General features: G+C 47.5%; 1 protein-coding gene across 6 annotated transcripts; it reads left to right on the forward strand.

Moving 5' to 3' along the window:
- Positions 1–3,936: 3,936 nt before the first annotated feature.
- Positions 3,937–23,939, forward strand: KEL (Kell metallo-endopeptidase (Kell blood group)). Of its 6 annotated transcripts, none has more exons than XM_088799858.1 (19): positions 4,253–6,063; positions 6,386–6,492; positions 6,753–6,894; positions 7,110–7,346; positions 8,999–9,123; positions 9,425–9,571; positions 12,536–12,598; positions 12,693–12,881; positions 13,121–13,269; positions 14,384–14,513; positions 19,392–19,502; positions 20,599–20,697; positions 20,943–21,020; positions 21,510–21,610; positions 21,761–21,871; positions 22,013–22,080; positions 22,307–22,467; positions 22,822–22,917; positions 23,656–23,939. In XM_088799858.1, the coding sequence occupies exons 2-19, from the start codon at positions 6,445–6,447 to the stop codon at positions 23,815–23,817; spliced, it is 2,217 nt and encodes a 738-aa protein (XP_088655984.1). In that variant the 5' UTR covers positions 4,253–6,063; positions 6,386–6,444; the 3' UTR covers positions 23,818–23,939. The 6 variants fall into 6 exon arrangements, with proteins under 6 accessions (XP_088655989.1, XP_088655987.1, XP_088655988.1 ...); XM_088799860.1 differs by having other exon boundaries at positions 4,259–6,063; positions 7,188–7,346; XM_088799863.1 differs by lacking the exon at positions 22,307–22,467 and having other exon boundaries at positions 3,937–6,063; positions 23,656–23,798.
- Positions 23,940–24,074: the final 135 nt, after the last annotated feature.

Raw genomic sequence — 24,074 nt, forward strand, 5'->3', positions numbered from 1 at the left:
AGAGGGAAAGCTGTGGTTCATCAATCCTTCATACAACACAGAATTCTTGCTGAACATTAAACAGGATGATCCAGGGCTAAATGTTTGATCACATTTGTACTAATAAGCTTGATTTAATTGAAATAATGCCTAAGTATTATTCTCTCATTTCCCACATGATGAAACAAGTGAAGTTCCTTGTTTTTTGGTCACAAAGTTAATATGACTGGTTTAATAATGGAGCTAGACTCAGCAAGTTGCAAGCAGAATTGTCTTTATTCTTTCTTACACCTATTCCTGTAAAACCTGCTCTATCAGCTTTTCCACCACCTCTGAGTGAGCTCTTGGGCAAGTTCAGGGGCATTTCCAGGTAAGAAAGGGCAATCTACCACCAAAACTCTGGGGCATTGAGTCTTTCAGTACTTCTTTCCTTCCTCAGTTGGCACTTGTCTCACGCTTGAAAACTGCAGTTGGAAATGCAGGTCATGCTCAGAATCTTCTCTCATTCTTCATATATCATATCTCCTTTGTAACTTGCAACTGCAGGTTTGGTTCCTTCCAGGTTGATGCTTGGGAAGGGAGAAATAAGGGATGAGAAAGGTTTAATTTAATCTGGTATTGGAGCCCTCTGGATGAGACTGATATCCAAAGTTGTCCCTGTCTATGGGACACTTTTGTGGGTTCTTCACAGTATTCTCACTGGGACCATCTGACTGAGTCCAAATTCGATTGTGCTTCCCCTGGCTTACCATTCTTAATTTTGCCTTAATTTTTTCTCCCAAGGGTGTGTGCCTCTTCCTTCTGGGTAGTCTCTCCTCTGGCAGGAAGCCCTGGCTAGCTCCCTCCGTGGGATCCACAGAGCGCACAGAAGGGAACATCTGTAGAGAGGTGTCCCTTGTGTCCTGCGTGTGCCCTCTTAGGGCAGGCATCCAGCCAGAGCCTCTTGTCCTTGTAACTTTCAAACATAAGGCATGTGCTACTTCCTGATATGTCAAGTTCTCCAAATTATTCTCTTGAATCTCTTCAGTCGGCTCAAAGTGGGTGGTAAACACCATTCACGAGGAGGGAAAGGAAAACCACAATAGACCCAAAGTCCCTCTAAAGAAGTTCCTGTTCTCCAGCATCTTCAACCTCTTAGCAAATTCTTAGCCTTTTCTTGTCTCCCACTGAGATGTGAGACAAACCTAAAGTGGAAAAACCAGGTTCCCAGTCTCTTATCCTCCACTGCCTAGATGGTCTGATACTATTGTATTGCTCTTGGAAACTGAGAAACAGCATAAACAAATACATGCAAGTGATGATAGCTATCGTTTGTTGTTGGCCTACAATACGCATTACCTTATTTAGTCCTTATACTCATCTATCAAAGAAGGTATTTTATTTTACGCAAGAGGAAATTGAGGGTACAGATTGATGAAGAGCCTTTCCCAGGATCACATGACTAGTAACTTGTGGGAACCCAGATTCAAATCAACTCTAGGCTGTCTAGATCTACAATTCCCGCCCTGCAGTAGATCACACAATTTCTGTCTGTGAAGTACACCGAGTATATTTACAGAGGCGATATATCTATCAGGTGAAGAATGGTAGAACCAAGGCTGACACAGAGGGCTGGCGGGGGTTAGAGCACAGGGAAGGTGTGACCCACTGAGATGTGAGTACCTCTGATTGACGTGCTGCTGGAAAGGGGAAAGGGAGCCAAGACCAGAACAATCTGTCTTAGTCTCAGGAAAAGGTAAACATTTGAAAATAAAGGGGACAGAAAATTACAATCCAGGAAGCAATATTTTCTAGATGAGGCCGTGTGAGTGTGTGTGTGTGTGTGTTTAAATAAGGTTAAGAGAATTGAAGAACTGAATTTGATGGCGGGGAAGGAAGAGAAGAAATAAAGGGAATAGCTTCCCAGGTTGGAGATACGACTATGATTCTCAATTTTAATTTAGAGTAAGCTTGCCCTGTGGTGTGACAACACAATCAATCAGTAGCTAATAAATGCTATTGGTAGCTGATGTTCTAACTGAAGAATCAGAGCATCAGACCAGGCAAAGGTATAAATCTTTGGACTCCAAAGAGACCAGACACAGCTGATATTTATGAAAATTTCTCCTTGCTCTATTATTAGGTATCTTCTTTGAACCTAGTTTTCTTGCCAACACCTGATAGTTTCATTTCTCATCTAGTTCTTGAACTCAACACATCTTGCTAATGACCTAGAATCTAAACTCAGCATTGATTTTTGAGTTTTTCTATTTACGGTGCCCAAAGGATATCCTCCTGTAATCCCCACTTATGGTCCACCTGGGGTATTAGCCAGCTGGTGTTGGAGATTGAGAATAAAGGTCTGTGGGTTTGGAGCTGGATTGTAAGGCCTTACCTGAGTCTGCCAGGCATTGAAGATCCAAGGCATGGATTTAAGCCCAAATCCTTAGAATGTATATGATGCTAAATCTGTGTGAGCAAGCTCAGGCACCAACTCTGAAGGAAAAACACTAGGCCTAAGAGAGGGGACAGAGCCAAGAGTCATAACCAGAAAGAAATTAAGTGGTCGAGGTCAACGTTAAAATTATTAGTTTTGGAAATTTTTTTCTGCAAACATCGGGTGGCATTTCGACAATTTATAGGAGTGGAAATGCTGGTTTGAAGTTCATAGATAAGGGAGTGCCACATTACCACGTGGCCTGACATGCCAGCAGTGCTTGAGGGCACATGAAACAAGGGCCATCATTTATGTGACAGAAGTATATGTGGGTGTTCCTCACATAGAAAGCTGACCCAGTTGGGTTCCTGCCATTTCTTTTTTATGTAGAATTCTGCTGGTCTCACATAGGGTGCCAGTGTTTCTGCTGCCACACCCCATAGGGTGGGCCAAACCCCTCACCCTAGGTAGAGAGTGTGATAGGTTTGGGTTTATTATTTAGCAACTATTCACAACCCTTCCCCACCCACTATGAGCAAAACACTTCTGATCCATTATGTTGGGCTTGGCAATGTGACTTACTTTGGCCAATGGAACGTCACTAAATATGATGAAAATGAAACTGAGTCTTAAAATTACTTTCATGGTTTGGCTTGAATCTTGTACTCAGGTGATCCTTTATGGGAAAACGTGACTTGCTTAGCCTCTGTTCCTTCCTTTCAGCTTGGGTCCCTGAACAAGCTCACACACCACAGACCTGCATAAATCTGTGCCCTAGATTCAAGCCCATCCAAATGCAACCTGAAGCACAAATGAACGACAGCCTCTTTCAGCTGGACAGCAGTCAACACACAGATCTTTGGACATGAGAATAAGTGAGAACCACTGAGTTTTGAGCAGTTTGTTACAAAGCATTATTATGGCAGTAGTTGACTAAGACAGTGGGCTTAGCAAGACCTTATATAAATCCTCAAAAATAGCAGTCCCCATGGCAGTCATATAACATGGTCAAGCAGGGAAGGATAGTTTATAGAGTTTAGATGAAAGAAGATTCTGACTAGGAAGAGACTTCCAGAATCTTAATGACGGAGAGGCTCAATGGTTAAGGCTTTGGTTTGATTCCCAGCTCTGATAATTATTGACGCTGTATAATAATTTTGGGCAAGTCTATTGTACTTCTGTGTTTTCTCATCTGTCAAATGGGGGAAATACTAGCTCTTAGAATGAGATACGAGTATATCCCAGGGGTGGCAAAAAAATGTATACAAGTGGACACTTTGGTCAATGTTGCTCAAGCAGTAGTTCGCCGTAATCAGAAGTGTCTGGACGCTGATGGTAACCACTTTGAGCACCTCTTGTCATTGCAGAAGTCACACGTGACTTGTATTCAACTTTTGTTATCGTTGTATATTGAGTATTACAATTTTAATACAGTTTTCCTTTCTTAAAATGTGTGTACATTTTTTGGCACTCTCTATGTAAGCAAAGCACTTATCATAGTCCCTGGCTTACAGGAAATGCTCAGTAAAAAGGAGATACTATTGTTATTATGATTACTTTTATATTATTATGGTTTCAAACAAAAATCCTACAATTAGAATAGCCTGGAAAGAACAATTAAAGCCACCAGGAGACAAGTGTCTGCAAAAATAAATGTGTGCCTGCTGCATGAGCCACTGGTTGGTAACTGGAGCTCTCCTTGCTGAATGATGGCTGCTCCACTGGAGGTGATGGTATGACTGGGCCTGGCTGTGGTGGTGATGACTCACTGCAGAGTAGGGCTTGGGAGATAAGGGGAGTTAGGCTCCTGAGACAGCTCCCAGAACAGAGGTTACTTTGCCATCGGGAGGCAGCAGGGAAGGGAGGGGTGGACTGGCAGCCATGTTGCCAGAGCTCCACGGTTGGCTCAGCTTCTCCAATAGGGAGAGAACCTAAGCTGAGGCCACAGTGGCTGTAAAGGGCTAATGTCACACAGCACAGTGCTTTACCTTACTCCCAGCTAATCAGAATTGTCCCTGTTATTATTTTCCTAGAGACACATCAGCCCAGAAGATCTGACTGGTAGAAAAGGAGTGGGGAAGGGATTAGGTGTGAAGGAAGCTGGAAGTTCATGGGTAGAGTATTGCACTTTCTGGAAGAGACCCCAAACCTCTAAAATCTTGAATCATTTTGCTCTCAAGACGATCCCTATTTCAACCCTTAACAAAAATTCCACTTTTTCTATCACTGGCATCACTGTTCTCCTGGGCACCCAGAAATAAAGTCCACAGCTCACCTGTGACTCTGTTATACCGACCTTCTGATTCCGTCAGTTTCCTTGACTTTATTTTCTTCCATACAATTTTTCTTCCCAAGTGTTTCCTTCCCCTCTGCTCTCACCCTGGGCCAGGCCCTCACTTCATTTCTGAACCCACAAACTAGCTACTGCGTCTCTTGTCTGTTATCTAATCAATCCAGATCCCCGTACCCTAGCAGCCTTTTGTAGATATTGTTTTCATCATATCAAAATCTTCCTCAAAAGTCTTCAACCCCTTCTTCTCTAATGTGTGAAGTCTGGACTTTTCTTCATGACTTTCTGGATTGTCTGTAACATGGCCTCTGTCAGCATAGTACCTTTACCCACTTCTCCAGCCATCGAGCCGTTCTTCCTTCTATCCCAACACATGCACCATAGCCCAGTATTGATGTGGTCAGAAAACGTTGCCAAGGCACGTTAGTGTGATTATCCTGATAAATGCCATTTTGCCTGGGATGGGAAACAAGAAATACCTTCTCTCAGAGATGTGCTCCCTGAGACCCCAAGGGAGGGCTCAGTATGATGGGAAAGAGAAAGGAATTTTCTGGCTTGGCACACACTTCATTCCACCTAATATTTATGAAGCATCTTAGGTGGGTGTGAAGGAAAAAGGGACATGATCCCTGCCACTAAAGAGTTTGCAGGAGACAGGGAGGTGACAGTGCAGACCCCTGTGTAACAGGGCGCAGAACAAAGGAATGAGAGGCTCAGTGATGCTTCTGTCCTCTGGAGAAGGTAGGAGACCCTGTGAGGTAGGCAGAGGCAAATATTATCCTCATTTTCACCTGCCTGAGGGTTTCAGTGGCTTGTTTATTGCCACAGAGCGAGTAGTGAGCAGATTAGGGTTTCCTAGTTTGGTGGCCATTTTCATGCACTGTTCTACCTGCAACCAGCAGGTCGGTGACAGCCACCAATCATGCTTCGGAGAAATCCCAGCTAAGATGGCATTTGACCCGAGAATCAAAGAATCCAAGAGATTTCAATCATAGGTGAAAGGAGAGGAGACAGAATATTCTAAAAATAAAGAAACTCCGTCAGCAAAGGCACGGAGCAGGGCAAGCAGAGCCACCCAAGGGCAAGATTGCTTGGGGAGCAAAGACGTTCCCTCTTGCCTCCCCTGAGAAGCTGAGATAAAGGAGGACAGGCCTGGGTGCCTCCTGACTGATAAACACGCTCCACCCAGAGGCCAGTCGTGTGTGTTTGGGGACAGGGGAAGTCCAGTGGCAGACGTTCCCCTTTTCTAGGAGGAAGGAACTGGGGTGGGGTTGGAGGGGTCCATTTCCTGAACCTTGTTTTCAGGCCAGGTGCTTAAACCAGAACCACAAAGGATTTTGGGGGCCAGAGCGAAGGACAGACGGACAATAGACAGACGGCAAGTCCCCTGGAGAAAACCATTTTGTTTTGGAATCAGATGCCTTGGGTGGGGAGTGGGGGTGGCTCCTGTGTGAGAATGCCCTGTCCCCCACTTGAGAGGAGGTTGTGAGAGGCTTGGAGAGTAGAAATGAGAGAGGAAAGAGAGGTGATGGGAGAGCGGGGAAGCAGCGGTACATCCAGGGGACAGGTTCATTCTGAAGCCCTCTGGGAACACGGCCTTAGGATGAAAATAGGTGTGTGTGGGGAGGGTGGGCAGGCGGAGGTATCAAGATGACCTGATATAACTAACTCTCTTTCATGCACCCCCTTTCCTGAACCAGCTTCTCTCTCCCTCCTGCTCACTTGGTTCAGGAGGGTAGAGGCAAGAGTGGGGAGAACCATGGGGACCAACCCGGCCATGGGAATGGGGGCTCTCTGGAGCCAGGAGGTGAGTGACGTCCTCGACCTACCCTGGGCAGACTTCTGAGACCCTCGCAGCTCTAATGTCCCACCCCTCACACCTGTTTGGTCCTTCCCAGGACAGGCCCAGCCTCTTGTCTGCGCAGGGGTCCAAACAGGGCTGGGTTTAGGGAGAATGGCCTCTGTACAAGGGGGCCCCAGCACTAACTTACTTATTCTCTCTCCTCACCTCTCCTCTTTCCTTTCCCACCCCTCTCTCCAACCCCCTCCTGGTTCCCCGGTGCACAGAGACCTCCAGAAGAGGGGCAGCCCACTGAGCGGAGCAGATGGCAGGCCATGGCCAGGCAGCTGCTCACCACTGTCCTGTTTTTAAGCGTGCTCCTTGGTTCTTGTGTGCTTTTTGTCTACATCTTCTGGAGCTGTAGACCTCGTAAGCAGGATCCTGGAACCCAGTCAGCCCCCCTCAGTCACAGGCCCCTGTCTGTCCGTCAACCTGAGGCTCCATGCCCGCTGCCTTCATTCATCATTTATCCTGACCGCCCCTCCCATCTGCCACCTTCCCGAGTTCTTCCTCCCTGAATCCCACTCCCATGCACCAGTCAGATCATTTCCTTCTCACCAGGGTCTCTCCTTTCTCCTCGCCAGGTGTTCCCTTGCCTAGCCCCTTGGGGGAGCCCTCATCTCTCTGTCTCTTCGTTCCCAGCTCTGAGCTTTTCCCCACAGACCCCTGTGACACGCCTGTGTGTCGGCGTCTCCTGGAACATTACCTGAAATCTGGGAACATTAGTGTGGCCCCCTGCACCGACTTCTTCAGCTTTGCCTGCGGAAAGGCCAAAGGTACTCTTGCTGAGGAGATCAAGAGACAACTTCAGAGAATACTGGGTAAGGAAAGCAGGGCAAAGATCGTCTGTGCACACGGGTGACTGAGCCTAGAAACAGCAGAACTATCCCAAAGCATGTGGTTGATGGAACTGGTCCGCACTGCCCCCAATGGGCTCTCGGAGCACTGCCTACCTAGGTTTGCTTCTCTCTCAGGTACCTCCTCTCATCTCTTCTGGTCCCTCTCTTCATCTTTTCTTTACCTAGTCCCTATCGTCTTTCGTTTCCCGTTTATCCACGACCACTCCATTCTCCCCAGTTTGCCCTTTTACCAAGCTCCATCTTCCTTGCCATCTCCCCTAAGTTCTCAGTTTCTATCCTATACCTGGTATCTTCCCCCACCAGCATCTTCCCAAGACCTCTTGCACTTTCTTCTGTCTATTACTCAGTCTCCAGCCTTCAAACCCTTCTTGTCTTCTGATGCCCCCTTGCCATTGTTCTCCTCTCCCTCACAATAAATTCCCCTCTCTCACAATTACCTCCTGTTCTCCACTAAATCCTTGGACCATGGCATGCAAGTTGAACTGGAAGAAGTGGGATAACAGGGATGAATGACTAGAGATGATGGAGACAGGGAAGAAGTGGGAAAGTGAGGTGAGAAGTGATAGAAAGGACATCATATGGCTGTGTGTAAGGGAGTGGAGGCAGATAAGCACAGGAGCTATGCTGGAAGAAGAGGAGAACCAAGTTAGAAACCCCAGGGGTAAAGAAAAGTCCTGTAGATGGCGGCATGGAGAAAAGAACGGAGAGGACATCTATGCGGAAGGAACTGAGGCCATCTGGGAGGTTGGAAGTGGGTCCCAGGAAGTTGGTGGGTTGTGGTAAGGATTTGGGAATAAGAACATATGAGATAGGAATGTACTTCCAGTGTAAGGGAACCTAGAGAACATGTTGACAGTCACAGTTGGAATTTGGGAGAAGTAAATGGGTCCCTCTGCCCTCCTTCTTGTGATGCAGAAATTGTAGAAGTAGGCTCTCAATTGGTGGGGGCCATGCTTCAGTTAAGGCACAGACATGAAAAGAAACAATAGGCTTAGGATAAATGTTGTTGCCCACAATGGAATGAAGAACTATGCGGGGGACCGAGGGAGAAGTGTTAGGTATTAGAGGGTGAATGATTTAAATGGGTATGTTTTTGGGTTATTGTCACGTTTGTTTGTTTCCTGTGATCAAAGAGTGAGGAAAGTCTAGACTAGGGAAGCCCGCCCTGTTTCTTCTCTTTGCTACACCTTTCTTTATGAGTTTTCCTCTCTCCAATCCATTCAAGTTCTCTGATTTCCTGAATTTTTCTAATTCCTCCATTCATCTCCCTCCTGCCTTCCATTTTCACTCTTTCACCTTTATCCATGTGCCACCTACTCCTATCCCTTCCTTTTCTTCCCTGTCTCTCCCTCCTTATTTCGTTCTCACGTTGCCGTTATTTTCTTCACTGTCTTTATCACACTCACTTCGCTGCTCTTATTCTTCCATCACGTTGATCCAGGCCAAATTGGACAGTCCTCCCATAGTCCCGATTTTTCTCACCCCTCCATTTCTACCCTTCCTTTTTTCCCAAGAACTTTTCCTTTTTTTCCTATACGCTCCCTGTCTCACACCGTCGCTGCTTGTCTCTTTGCTGGCATCCCTCCTTGAATTCACCCATGCTTCTCTTCTAGAATCCTCAGGGTCCCGGCACCCAGGGTCTGAGGAGGAGAAAGCCTTCCAATTCTACAGCTCCTGCATGGACACAGACGCCATCGAAGCCGCAGGGGCTGGTCCCCTCAGACAGATTATTGAGGAGGTGAGGCATGGGGCGTAACTTTTCTGGATACGTATTTCATGGACCAATGTATGCTCAAGGCTGCCATTTTTTTTTGAGTGGGGTCTCTTTCCTGGGGAATCCCCAAGTTCTAAGAGGGAGATAGAAATGGCAGTGCTGTACTAGGACCTCGGGTACGGCTGGAGAAAGAAGGATAGACGTGGAGCCTTAGAGGGATCAAAGAGCTCAGAGTAGAAGTCAAGAAGCAGCAGCTCTCCGAGAAATGGGATAGAGGTGTCAGAGATGACATCCCTTATGCCGAGCCTTGTCTCTCTTCTTCCAGCTTGGAGGTTGGCAAATATCCGGTAATTGGACTTCCTTAGATTTTAACCGAACTCTGAGACTTCTGATGAGTCAATATGGTCACTTCCCATTCTTCAGAGCTTACCTGAGCCCTCATCCCAGCCCTCCACACCAGCCAGTCATCCAGGTGAGCGATGTACTGGCAAAAACATAGTGAGACCTGGGCCTCCCTCAAATTCTAGCCTTAGAGGCAGGTCACAAGTTGGGGAGATAGGATGAATGTGCAACGTAGGGGAAAGACCTATCTTTAGGGCAAATTACTGATGTGAGAGTCAGACACACTAGGTGAGATTCGGGAAAGGAGCCGCAAGGCCAGTCCTGCAAAGGCAGAAGTAATTTTGGTCTGATTGATTGGATTATTGTAGAGCCTCTTAACTAGCCCCCTATCTCCAGTATTGCCCTTCTGTTATTCACTCTTCATTTTCCCCAGCGGGACCTTTCTAAATCAAGAGCTAACTATGCTCTGATCTCTGCTTACGTGCCTTCGAGGACTCACTGGTGATCAGGATCTAGTTCTTAATCGTTAGCGATACCTTGCAAGTCCTGTTACAGTCTGACCCCTACAGACTTCTCCAGCCCTGTCTCCTGCCACATCCCTTCTCCCCCTTAAACTCCAAGCCACGCTTACTCACTTTTAGCTCCAAGAACATTCCTCCGTTCTTTGCATAGATGGCTCCCTTTGCCTGCAACATTAATTCCCAACGCCCCATACTCAGCCCAGAAAACTTACATAGTATGTTTCAAATTTCGGCTTTCATCATTGTCTCTTACAGGAAGTCTCCACCGACATCCTGGCTAAGAGTTAGGGAACCGCTCCGTCCTCCCATTTCCTGTGCTCTGGGCATCATTTAACACTGAATGCTGAAGACTCTAAGCCTCTTAAAAGCAGGGCCATACCTACTCACCTTTGTTTCTCAGGATCTAGCACAAGACCAGGCATCTAGAGGCCCACACCAGGTGTTTGTTGAGCAAGTAAATATATAAAAACATTGGAAGTATCAGTATTGTGGTGGGCAATGTGATGCTATGTATTTGGCCCCATTCTCAAAAATTTCACAAATTTGTAAGAGGATGAATATACAAGAAGAACTGATAGTCAGTCTGAGGCATTCTGAACTTCATTTTTAAAGGAAACTGGTGTGGCCTTTGGGGATTAGTTATGATCTGAAGTGGTTAAGGAAAGGCTCAGAGAAGGGAGACTGTGAGCTGAGCCTCGAAGCTGTTGATTCACACAGATAAAGGTGAAGCTAAAGAGCATTAAAAGGCTGTGGGAAAATCCTGAGCTAAGGGAAAGCCTGGAATGGTGTGACTTCTCAGTGGGGTCAGCGAGGAGGCGGGTCTGTTGAACAGAGAATATGGGGGTGCCAGTGGGGTACAGTCAGAGGCAAAAGTAAGGCTGAACACATGAGGTTGGGCCTGATTATTCCTGGCCTAAGAAGCTAGACCAGGTGATAACTTTTGATATACTAGAAGACAAAAAATCTACTGGGGTCTTTCAAATACGACGGTTGTTCATTGAGCTTAAGTAGAGTCAGCGGTTTGCGAGGTAAACCTGGAGGTGTTGAGGAATCCAGATGAGCAATTTTGGGGGTCTGAACGAAGATGATTGTGGTAGAAATGGAAAGGACTTTATCCTTGGTCAGGGTCCATGGTGGTTCCAGAGGACTTGGTAACTGACTGAATATACATAAAGGAAACGGAGAAATAGGAAAATGACCCCACCGTTTTGATGTGTTGTGAATGGGAGGACGGTGGTTACCGTCATCTTGAGATGGGATGGACTCTGAGGGGAAGAATAGGTAGAGAGAATGGCCTGCAGAGGTAGCACCCCAACGAGTGGTGTGGGGGCAGAGAAGAGCAATACAGACAGGGAAGGGGCGTCTACCAGCACCGAGGAGCCACAAAGGACAGGGCACGGGCCAGTTTCCTGTCTGGAGGGAGGGGTCATCTTTGACCTAAGACTTCTGAGCTCAGAGAATAAGGAATGAGAAGACACCATTGCAAACCTCCTAGAGATAATATCAAAAACGATTATGGAAATGGCCACAGATTGTACAGGGTTTAGGAGGAAGGTAAGGAAATTGGAGCTCAGGGGTATAGATGACTTTTAGTTCTTTCAAGTTGGGACGTAAAATGTGACAAAGGAATCAAGTGAAGGTAGTTTTTACAAGATAGGGGGAAAGTGTACGGTTCAAAGTGGGAGTGGGAAATTGAAGTTGAAAACGAAAAAGGAAAAGTGTGGGAGAAACAATCTTCAGAATAGAATCAAGGGCACAGTGCCAGCATGAAGGTGAGTGAGGGAGGTGAGCGAGCCACTTGCCGGGGGTTGAAAATTGAAGAGGGTCCCCAAAACTTAGGAATCAAGATAAGCCCTATTTTAATGAATATTTTTGAAAACCAAAGTCAATGCAATAATCCACGATGATCCATCAGGTTTTTGTTCATTGTGGATATTTTTGAAAAAAAAAAAAAAAAAAAAAAAAAAAGGCAATATTTTTTTCCCCAAATGGCTCAAAACTCTATTATAGACTTTTTATGAAAACATCTACAAATATTTTTTTTCCCCCAAATGGCTCAAAACTCTATTATAGACTTTTTTTGAAAGCATCTACAATTTAAAAAAATGGATCAAAAATACACTGTGAATTTTTGGGGAAAATATCGAGTTTTATAGTTTTATTCAGCATGGATTTTTTAAAATATCCATTCAGATATTGTTTATCTTGATTACTGAATTTTCGATACCTCTTAAATTGTGCACCTGAGATGGGTATCTTACTCCCTTCACCCTAGACTTGGCCCTAGCACAGGAAATGATTCCCTTCTTAACATGGATTATTATGCGTCTGTCACTGAGCACCCCCTAAACTGGTTGAAATACCCACCTTCTCTTCACAATTCCATATCTGAACTCTGTTCCCCCATGCCCCTAACCACCAACCCCTTCCTTGCTTTGTACACTTGTGCCCTCCCTGTGCCCGAATTATTCCATCACCTGAGGCCATCTTCTGAGGTACAGTCCCCATCTCCCCGCACCTGTGATCTCCTTCCTCCACACTACTCAGTTCTCTTCAGCCTCTCTTGTGTCCAGATAGACCAGCCAGAGTTTGACATTCCCCTCGGGCAAGAGCTGGAACAGAAGAACTATGCCCAGGTAAGGTGGTGCAGTGGACAAAAGTCCTGACCTCTGACACTAGGAGAAAGGCAGGGGTCACTCGTGCCTGTGACTGAGGATTTTCCTCCCCCAGATCCTACGGGAATACCTGAGTTACCTGAATTGCCTGGGAGAGTTGCTGGGAGGAAATCCGAGCAAGGTGCAAGAACATGCCTACTTGTCCATCTCCATTACCTCGCAGCTGTCCCGGTTTCTGAGGCCCCCAGGCCAGCAGCGGACCCAGGGAAAGCTCTTCCAGATGGTCACTATTGAACAACTGCAGGTGCCTTGGACCGGGGCCTGGAGGAGGATGGGCATGAGGATCTCTCTCCCAAACTTGCTTGACTTCCTCGTCTTCTTTCTCCTCATTCCCTTAAGTCCTTTCCATCCCTAACGTTTTTGGCTCCATCCTTTGCCCCAACCATCCCCCTCCTCAGTCCCTCTCAAACCCCGAAGGAGGGGACGCTCTTCTCCCCCCCCCCTCTTTTCTGTTCCCCTTAGTTTTTGTGTCCCTCTTCTAAGGAAATGGCCCCTGCCATCGACTGGTTGTCCTGCCTACAAGCGACATTCACACCGATGTCCCTGAGCCCCTCCCAGCTAGTTGTGGTCCATAACCTGGATTATTTGCAAGACATGTCGAAAGTGTTGGAAAAACAGCTGTTGGAACACAGGTTTGCCCCGCGTGGGATCGGGGAATTACAGGGTGGTGGAGTCTGAGGGCCCACAGTTCTCAGGGACACAGGTGGCTTTGGAGAATGCAGGCTGGTGAGGGCCTCCCAGGAGCAAGGGAGGGATCCATGGATACATGGGGCGGAGATGGGGTGGCTGATCCAAGAGGAAATGGAGGAAACAGGAAGTATGAGCGGCTTGGGGGGCATGGGGAGGGGAAGACACACATGAAATGAGGGGATACAGGTGTTTGGCAATACACAGTGTTTTCTGGGAGTAGAACCCAGCCTGCGAAGAGCCTCTGAGCTCTAGGAGATGCTGAAGGCCAGTCACTGGGGACAGCTGGGACATGTATGACTTGTCAGCAGCTGAGGGCTGTGGACGGGAGGGGGAGGCACACGAGATGGGGGAGATGAAGGCTGGGGTGTTCTGGGGGCAAAGCTGAGGAAGGGGCCATTTCTCAGCTATGATGGGAGGATCCCGGGGCCCTTGTGAGAAAAATCAGGAAGTCGAGGAAGGTGGGGGGACATGAGGGTGAGGCGCTGTGTTGGGCTCTCTGCTATCTCTGATACCTGTGTGGCCACCACCTGAGGGCAGTGACTTCCTTCCAGGGGCTTGGGCCCTTCTTCATAGTAACTCAGTGGCAGCAACAGCTAGAGATGCTTTTTGACAGAAGCAAACCACCATTTGTGTGGGTGTGAGCAGGTTTACGTCAGGGCACAAATCAAACATGGTAAGAGAGTGGTCGGCAGAGCAGAGAAAGGGCCCGGATCCCAGCTTTGTTGTTCTTAGAAGATACGTCTTCAGATGAGCTGAGATTTCTTGGTTGTGGGAGTAGATGAATCAGTTTTGTTAAATCTAAGTCCAGATCCTTCTCTCCCTGCGACTTAAGAAGCCTGCCTCTTCATCCAGTTCTTTCTTCTGTTGTTCTCCAACCCCACTCCAACCCACACCGAGGAAAGCTCTTCTTCACTTGTTCACAGTCAGTTATTCTCGATAAATACGGAGGAGAAGGGGTTTCTCCCAGGAGTCAGGGTGACCTACCCAAGGGGAGGCATTACTTGAAGGGACCCCAGAGCCCTGGGGTGTATGTGTGGGTCCCTTTTCTCTCCACAGGGACTTTCTGCAGAGCCACATGATCTTTGGGCTGGTGGAGGCCCTTTCTCCAGCCCTTAACAGTAAATTCCAGGATGCACGCAGGTTGCTGAACCAGAAAGTGCGGGAGCTGACAGAACAACCACCCATGGTGAGGAGAGGAGGGGGTGCAGGGCCCACACTGGGGCTAAAGAAGCATCTGTCATTTTGAGGGATAAATGTTGGCATGTCTGTCTCAGGGAAGGGACGTGAAGGTAGACGATTTTCAGTGTCTGGGCTCTTCATGGAAGCAGACAGGTTGGGTCCACAGTGCTTTCCTTGAGATCTGAGGTTCCAGGTACCAGACCTTTTAGGCATACATCTGGCTACATCGATGGCCTTTCGCTGAGTATTCAAGTTTAAATATAAACTCTAAGTTATCAAGAACTGCTCTTCCTTTGTAATGACCCTTAAACTATTTGCCTTGCTATCCTGTGCTCTGTGATTTGAGGACGTGGACCTAAAGCTTAGGATTCCTGGGAGGAGAGACAGATGTAGCAAGCAGTGGTCTTCCCGTCTTGGGGATTCCAGTGTTTGATGCTCAAATGTACTTCACAGAGAATTCATCTCTGACATCCAGTGGGGTGTCAGTTTTTTCCTTTCTTAAAACGTGTGTACATTTTTTTTGGCACCCTGTGTGAGCGTGTGTGTGTGTGTGTGTGTGTGTGTGTGTATACACACATATATGTGTATATACTATAATATATATATGCATATATATATATATATATATATATATATATATATATATATATGTTCTTATATATCCATTAAGATATGTGATTGTCCTTGGACTTAAAAGCTGAATCCAGTTCTACCAACAAATGGTTGTGTGGCTTTGGGGAAGCCACCTTACCTCTCTGGAACAACAATACCAAATATGGCCCATAATAATAATAATAATAGCTGATATGCACTGAGTAGTTACTGTATGTCAGGCATTGCACAGAACATTTTAGCATAAATGATTTTATTTAATCCTCCCAGAAACACTCTGAGGTCCTCAGAAAGGACAAGTAACTTTTGCAAGACCACACAGTTCATAAGTGAAGGAACAGACACCAAAACAGCCTGTCTGGCTCAAGAGGCCATGTTTTTAACTACATACTCTGCAGGATTGAGAAATAAGTGGGTGGTACAGAAAATGGGTTGGCGAATTCTTTCTATAAAGGTCAAGATAGTAAATGTTTTTGGCTTTGTGGCCCATATGGTCTGTGTTGTAACTACTCCACTCTGTCCTTGTAACACAAAAGCAGATGTACACCAAATAAATGAAAGGGCATAGCTACATTCCAAGAAAACTCTGGTTTAGACAACACGTACTCTTGGAATTCCCAAGAGGGAGAGAGATCTGGGTGTGTTTGACTGACCGGTGGGATCTCTGTGCAGGATGTAGAATGGAAGCCATGTCGAGAGAGTTGAAAGAGTTTTCTGGTGAAGAAAGGGCCATCATTTCACCGGGACAAGGCCTGGAGCAGGCTGGCTAAAACTGGGTGTAATAGGAGGGGTCTTGCTGGTGGCCCTGGTTGAGAAGGGTGGACTAGGCGTGCAGGGAGCTAGGCCTGCTGCTGGAGGAGCATGCCCCAGGAGTCTGGGAATCAGCAAGGAGCCAGGGCAAGTGGAACAGAAAGAGCAAACGGGAGAAAAGCAGGGAGGAGATCGGAGAGGAAAGGGTGGGCACACACAGGGCCTGGTAGGTTACTGTCGGGCTTTTGGCTTTTCTCGGCATGAAATGGGAGCCTATAGGATCGGTCTGTTTTATGCTCTACAAGAATGTATTTTGAAGGTAAGTGACAGGATTTCCTGACAGATGAGGGAGAGTGGAGGCAAAGACACTGTCACGCTTTTGCCTTGATCTGACCAAAATTTACAGTTCTATCCAGTGGTCGTTAATTGTAAATCTCTAACCATGTTCTTCTAAGTGAATTCTACTTTATACTGTCCTTATTCAGAAAGACTGCCCAGTCTCATTATACGACCATATTCTGTTCATTCATTTTGAATATACAGAAAATAAAAATGGCTATTCAGCCAGGCCTTTCTCTTATCAAACTTGAAGAGCCGAGTTTTGGGAAGTAAAAGCAGGACTTCACATTTGTACCTGTTAAATGTGAGTTATTTACAGTCAGTCCAGTGTCCCAATTTATCCAGGCAATCTCAACATTTGTTTCAATCATCCATTATATCACCTTTTCTTTGCTACTTTTGGTCATTTGGAGTTTTACTTAATGCATCTTCATCTAGACTACCATTAAGATGTTGAAAAAAGAAGAGTGTCAGGTCAGGTTATTGAAGACCTAGCTATGGATTCATCCATTCATTTATACAACAAATATTTACTGAGCGCCTGCTACTTACCAGACGCTTCTTTAGGCACTACAGCTCGCCATGAACAAAACAGACAAAATCTCTGCCCTCAGATACTTATATGCTAATGGAGGGAGAAAGACAAGAAGTGCCGTGGATACGTGTTATGGAGAAATAAAACAGGAAAGGGTCTAGAGAAGGTGGGATGGTGGGTGGTGGGGGTGGGGTGGAGGCGGTCAGGGACGCTCATACTAAGTTGGAATCATTAATCTTTTATGTTTCGTTATGGTTCAGCCTGCTGAAAATCTACTAAGTCTACTATCATCTCACCGTTTTCTCCACCTAATTCACAGGGAATTTAGTTGCGGTTTTAACAATGCTTTCTTGAAATCACAATAATGCCAACAGAGTGGGGTTATACTTTGGAATTTACAGAGTAGTATTTTGAATGTATTATTTCACCTCATCTTCGAACTCTGAGGAAGCTGGAACAGGTATTAGTCTCATTCTTATAACGAGTGTACCTGAAGGACCGAGGTTTAAGTTAGTAATCGGTGCAGTAAGTGTTGAATTCTCTGTGCAGACATAGTACTGAGATGGTCCTTGAGGATGAATCTGACCTATCCACGTGTTTTGTTGGCCTTTAATGCCTTTTATAAACTTTTATTTAATTGCCAACATTCTAAAATTAGGAGATGGCACGCCACTAATCAGATTTCGAGCCTTTTGTCGTCGTAAAGGTGAAGCTTAGGCATTGCTGGGTGAGCCTTCTTCAGGGCAACAACTGATGAGCTAAGTGACGCTGCTTGGTTCAGACCAGGTGTGCTGTCTGCAGTTTATCATCGTCCCTCCGTGGCAATGGTTCTGATATTGGAGTTATGCCATGACATGGCCCCTGTTTTAATTTGTGACTCCTGGTCTGTGGTCTGTCCTAGTGTGCTGAACCTATTAACCAGAGAAATTGCTGTTATTTGCAATTGCTGTTTATCCTCAGTGATCCTACGTTGGCCCTTAGTCATTGCATATAATTTTCCAAGTGTTAAACAACAGTCAATTTAATGATTCCCAGAGTTGCACAGGGGTGAGCAATGGGTAGTCCGAGGTGGCATCTATACTTTCCAGTAACCAGGTCGGGGCCTGCTGTGGCCCAGGCTATGGGGACAGGCATGGAACAGGCAAAGGCTGTTGGAGAAAGCGGCAGGCACCAGCAAAAGGGATCAGGAAGGAACTCAAGAACCAGGAGGTGTGTTTTCACACTGCAGGCAGATCCCCATTGCCAAGCTCAAGGCAGATGCTGTTCCGGGTGTAGCCCCGAAGCCAACTTGCCGTCGGGAGGCCTGTGGGGGATGGGCACTGAAGGTGGCCCCCAGACCCTGCAGTTGAGCCAGTCATTGCTGTCAGACCCAGGTTTCCTTTCAGTTCGTGTTGGCTTTTCACATTGTGTTTCAGAACTCCAACTAATACCCTATAAAGTCCCTTCTCCCCACGGGGTCCTTAACAGGCCTCATGATGAGGGGACAGGAACACACAATGTGGGCGACCAGGTCTGGAGCAACCTCCAAAATGATAAACGTCCTCACAGGCAGACCCAGGAGTTTCTTCTTCAATAATACAGACCTTCTCTTTCTGGTTCCTCTTTTGTGAGATGCCCCATAAACTCTCTCTCCACTCTTAAGACCAGAAATCATAATGGCAACCTAACTCCCTTCCCTGAGAGATCTGTGGGGAGTAAATAAGTTACAGGGATGGAGTCTTGTGACTTCATCCAAATTTGCATAGTAGCTGGTTTTCCTAAGTCCCAGCTCAGCTTTCCCTTGGGCCAGCTCCCTTATTCTTTATCCCTGCCCTTGAATATGTTTCTCGGTCTCCCTTGGTTAGCTCTTCAAAGCCATCCAAACCCACCACTGAAACCTCCCAGCATCTCTCTTTTTCTTATTCCTTCTGTCCTGCTGTTAGAAACACCACAGTTGCCAAGGCCCCCTTGAGTTATGTCTAAACGGTTCTCCACCTCTGAAGTTGCAGACGTCCACCCTCTCATCCTATTTTCGTCTCATTCTGCTTTGGCTGAAAGTTTCTTAGCTCTCTGAACTCATACACTTAGTCTTTTCTCTTGTCCTCTTCTCCTACCAATAATATGGCGTCTGACACCCAATTTCACTCTGATAATTTTCTTCCTTATAAGACAAGATCCTACCATATGACCCATGATAACCATTTGGGGAATGTGGGGGTGGGGTGGGAGGAGTGGTGGAAAGGAGGAAGGAATGACCTTCTCCTATTTGCATTTTAAGCAAAGAATCACCGGAGGGTGGGCGTCTGGGATGGGGCAACCACGAGACCTACAAAGATGAGAGGTTCGGTGTCTAGTCCTCTCTTTCCCAGGAGCCTTTCAGGTCTCCAGAAGGCTGCCTCCCAGAGGCCTCACTTTCAAATTCAATAGGCAACAAACATGGATGATTTTTCCAACCCAGGTTCAGGAGACTAATCCTAGAAGACAACTCAGCCCCTTTTTGCTGAGAAGCATGTGTGCCACCAAAAGGGATAACAGTAAAGTGAGACAAGCCCGGAATGTCCAGAACGGTGTCCACTGGGGGAAAGGCCTAAACAAGATTGGCCTGGGAAAATGGATGAGGAAGACCCTTGACCTTGATGAGAGCCACTCATTCCAGTTTTGTCTCCATAGCCCACTCGCCCTCGATGGATGGAGTGCGTGGAGCAGACGGACGCTGCCTTCAAGCCTACCCTGGCAGCCATGTTTGTTCGTGAGACCTTCAGCCCGAGCACCCAAAGTGCTGTATGTGAGAGCTCTTCCCCAGCCCATGTCCCTCCAGCCTCCCCACCCAACCCATCCTCTCCTAATTCTGTTGACTTTGCCCTTCTCGGTGGTATATGTATTTAAAGAGTCAGGGAGTCACAGAGAGAGCCCAAAGAAGGACATGCTATGTTTCCAGGTCTGCACAGTTTAGCTATTGGACATACCGTGGACACAGCATACACCAGCTTGGACAAGTCACCCAACTTTCCTGCTCTTGTGTTTCCTCAACCATAAAATGAGAAAACTGTACTCCATGACCTCTAAGGCTACTCCCTATTTATGATTTTTTTAAACAACACATGAAACAACGTGAGAACGGAATGATACAGTCATTCCATTGTGCAAATAAATAACTACTGACTACTTTCTGCATGCCTACCACGTGCCTGGTACTCTTCTAAGCACTTTGCATGAACTCCTTTAATTCCTAGTATCATTCTAATTTTGTAGAAGAGAGAGAACTGAAGCACAGAGAAGTGAAGTAAATTGCCCAAGCTGTCAAATAGCAGTTAGGATTTGCACTTAGGCTTCTGATATTGTCATCCATTTCCCTCCATCAAGAAAAGACATACACAAGATGGTAGATGGCAGGGAAAGCAATAACTATAGAGTTAGGTTGTGAAGCTGGAGAGACTTCAGCTTGTTGAGAAGCTAAAGAGCCCAGGAAGATGGAGAGAGGAGATACATGCCTTAAGAAAGAGGGTGAGAGGACAAGAGCCCCTGAGAGCTTCTTCCTGTCTCAGTTTTCTGAGTGAATTGCCTGGCCAAGTGTAAGAATGAGTCTCCCTCCCTCAGCGAGCTGAGATCTTCCCATAGACTCTCTTACCTGTCGACCCATGGGGTGACCAGCTCCCACCTTCACTTTCTGTGCTTGGTACCTCCTTTCTGTCTCCACAGATCTTTGTACCCTTGGTTTTTGGTCACCTAGGAAATACCACTTTCCTTCTCTCTTTCTGAGACCCCTTCTCTGGCAGCATCTCAGGGCCAGGGCCCCTTCCTAGAGGCCTAGCGGGCAGGACCTAAGATTAAGGCTGTGACTCACTGTTTGTCTGTTCCCATACCCTCACCCCCACAGGCCATGGAATTATTCACTGCTATCAAGGATGCCCTCATCACTCACCTCAGAAGACTTCCCTGGATGGATGAGGAGACCCGTAAAAAGGCCCACGACAAAGTAAGGCCAGGAGAAACTGACAGGTGGGGACGTGCAGGGGGTGGAATTGAGGTTTGGGTCAAGAGATCCCAGTGGCAGGAGGAGGGAGCAAGAGGCACAAGGGCACACAGCAAGTATAATCACCAATATGTGGCACACACACCTTGGTGACAATATAAAAGGTGGAGACAAAGGCAGTGAGCAGGAGAAATTCCTTTTGATAGACTCAGGGTAACTAAGTTCTTTCTACCTGTGTTTCTCCCCAGGTCACCCAAGTGCAAGTGACGATGGGGGCCCCAGAATGGGCCCTGAAGCCAGCGCTGGCCAGACAGGAATACAATGACGTGGGTCCCATTCTCTGCCAGCTCCTCCTTAGTCCTCAACTTCCTCAGCCCCTGACCGACCTGAGTGGCAAAAAGTCCATTTTCCCTGGGTGATCCTAGCCAACCCCTTCCTTTCCTGGTCCTGGCTGGGCTTTGTGGGTGAATAGCCTCACTGTGGGTTTTGCCAAGAGAAGAACGGAACCTTTTCAGGTCATGGTGTGTGTGTGTGTGTGTGTGTGTGTGTGTGTGTGTGTGTGTGTGTGTACATATGTGTGTGTGTACACACAATACATGTGTATACACATGCATTCTTGTGATTCGCCCGAGTGTGTTGAGCTGTGTGCTGACACATATGAAGCCTGTCTGTCTCCCAGGTAGAGTGGTGGTGTCATGTTGCTTTCCACTATACAGGCGATGTCTGTGTGCCAGGGCTTATCTGTTTGGGTTCACATGTACCCATCAGGGTATGTCAGTGAGCACATACATTTGTCACCTTTTGCGTCCTCCCAGACTCACCTCAGACCCAGCTACCTGCAGTCCTTCCTGAGCAGTCTCCGATCCCGCCAAGCTAGAATTATCCAGAGCTCCTTCCAGCCTTCCCCTCACCACAGGTAGGAGAGCAGCCCAGAGATGTCCATCCAAGATGAGCAGGAAAGCAGGCCAGGGGCTCAGAGAAGCAGGAACGGTGACAGTTGGGACTGCATGTGTCTAGGGGGGGCAATAAATGATGCAGTTAGCGTTCATATGTGCTCTTCCCACAGGTGGAAGGTATCCCCCTGGGAGGTCAAGGCCCACTACTCACCATCTGACCATATGGTGGTCTTCCCAGCCGGACTCCTCCAACCCCCATTCTTCCACCCCGACTACCCCAGGTATGGGCCATTCTCGAGGTTGGGCAGGAAGTTTCCCAAGAGTGATGGACAGATGTTATGATGGATGGGACTTGTAGGTAGAGAATTGGGGTTCAACATGTTGAAGGATTCTGGGGGTAAGACAAGCCCTTGTCCCCCCAGGGCCGTGAACTTTGGCGCTGCTGGCAGCATCATGGTCCTCGAGCTGTTACGCATCTTCTCCCATCTCTGTGGGTAACAGTGGGCCATTGGGAGGTGGGGCCGTTGGGACCCCAGTGAAGGCCACAAAGGAGGCCTAGAGAAGGACAAAGGGAGGTGACATGAGGGCTCCCAGTAGGACTGACCGTCCTGACACTTGGGCAATGCTCCCGGGAGCCAGCCCAGTGTGTGGTGCCCCATGTCCTCACCCCTGCACTATGCCCCCCCCATTTCATTCCCTTGCCCCATTTTCAACAGTGCTCCCTGGGTTTTGCCTGGCCTGTGACAACCGTGCTATACTGCAGTGCCTGGAGCATCACTATGCTGCCTTCCCGTTACCTAACGGAACCTCCTTCTATGGTTTCCGCACCCTCCAGGAGGATGTTGCAGACATGGGGGGTCTGGCCATTGCACTGAAGGTGACTCACATTCCAAAGGCCAGGATCTCTTACCAGCAGAATAGACAACCTGTCCTGTTTTTCCTCTCCTATCCCCCAGGCTAACAGAGTTGCAAAGCTTTCTGCCCTTCACATCCCCACTGCACAGACGGCAGCTGGGCGACCCCTCTCTTACTCCATGGATCTCTCTTTTTCTAGGCTATCCACAGATCTTCTGACAAATGCATTTTTTTCCTGGCTGAGACCAGTGTTTTAGTGCAGAACTTGGAAAAGGGGCCATGAACTGGTTTTGAGTATTGTGTGCAGGGCATGAGGCTTCCAAATGGCCACAGGTCTGGAACCTAAGGGGTCCTCTCCATCACTCCCCATATCCAGGCATACAACAACAGGCTCTCATGGCACCGTGGCGAGACTACCCTGCCCCGCCTGGACCTCAGCCCCCACCAACTCTTCTTCTTAAGCTATGCCCAGGTAGGCAGCGGCCATCTCCCACCACGTCTGCTCCATGTCAGATAAACACGCTATCGTTAATGCTTAAACCATCTCTCCTGTCTGAAACACCTTCCCCGAAATGCCCCCAACCATCTGCCACAGATGTCCCCACTGTTGTCCTTTCACACGTGCCCCCTTGGGACCATCCCTTCACGTGGCTACAAATTCTTCTACCAAATTCAGCACTCTCTTCAAAAAAAAAAAAAAAAAAAGGAATAAAAGAAAAATCTCTACTCCCAAGTCCCTCCCTGAGAGGAGTTCAAATTTTTTCCCCTCTCCTTTCTTCTCTTAGAAACAGAAACCCCTTAAAAACGAGCCTTAATGGACTGTCTGTAGACCACATTTCTGTTTGAAGACCTAACCTCCAGGTGTGCTTCCCACCTGACATGACCCTCTAGGTACCGTGTGCTCCTTCACCAGACACTGCCCCCAATTCCGCAGTCCACTTCCAGATCCCCGCACAGAGTTCTCCTAATACACCCCACCTCTCGGTCACTTGCAAATGGTCTGATGGCACAGCCCAGGCCATCCTCCAGATGCTGACTGCTGGACTAAATGGCCTACCAATGGCAAGACGCTTCTTCTCTCCACATGGCCGTTGGTGCATTCCTATCGCTGCTCCTGTCCTTGTCTGCTGTCCCTCGTCACCAGGTCTGCCTACTGACCCTTAACCACTCTGCTCCTTTCCTCACCCCGTGTGGACCTCTTTCTCCCCAGGTGATGTGTAGAGAGCCCAGCACACAGGATTCTCAAGACCCTCACAGCCCCCCCTCCCTTCGAGTCCATGGGCCTCTCAGCAACACCCCAGCCTTCGCCAGATATTTCTCCTGTCCATATGGCACCCCCCTGAATCCCTCCCGCCGCTGCCAGCTCTGGTAACCTGGCCACCAAAGATACCTCAATGCAGACGTATCACCATCTCCCTGCCCCATCCATGGAATCAGGGCCATGTCTCCTCTCCCCTTCTTTTCCAAAAAATAAAATCTGGCACTTGGCTTCTGTCTGTGTCTTAGTGACTCTTTCGTGCTGTATTCTATGCCTACAAGTCAGAACAGGTAAGAGGAGAAAATTCCAAACAGAGTTCCGTAGACACAAGAAAAGGAAAGAACTATATGGAGGCCACAAAGCGCTCTTTG

The sequence above is a fragment of the Rhinolophus sinicus genome, chromosome 8 (assembly GCF_057876585.1).
Source record: "Rhinolophus sinicus isolate RSI-liver-muscle chromosome 8, RSI-T2T, whole genome shotgun sequence".
Taxonomy (NCBI): Eukaryota; Metazoa; Chordata; class Mammalia; order Chiroptera; family Rhinolophidae; genus Rhinolophus; species Rhinolophus sinicus.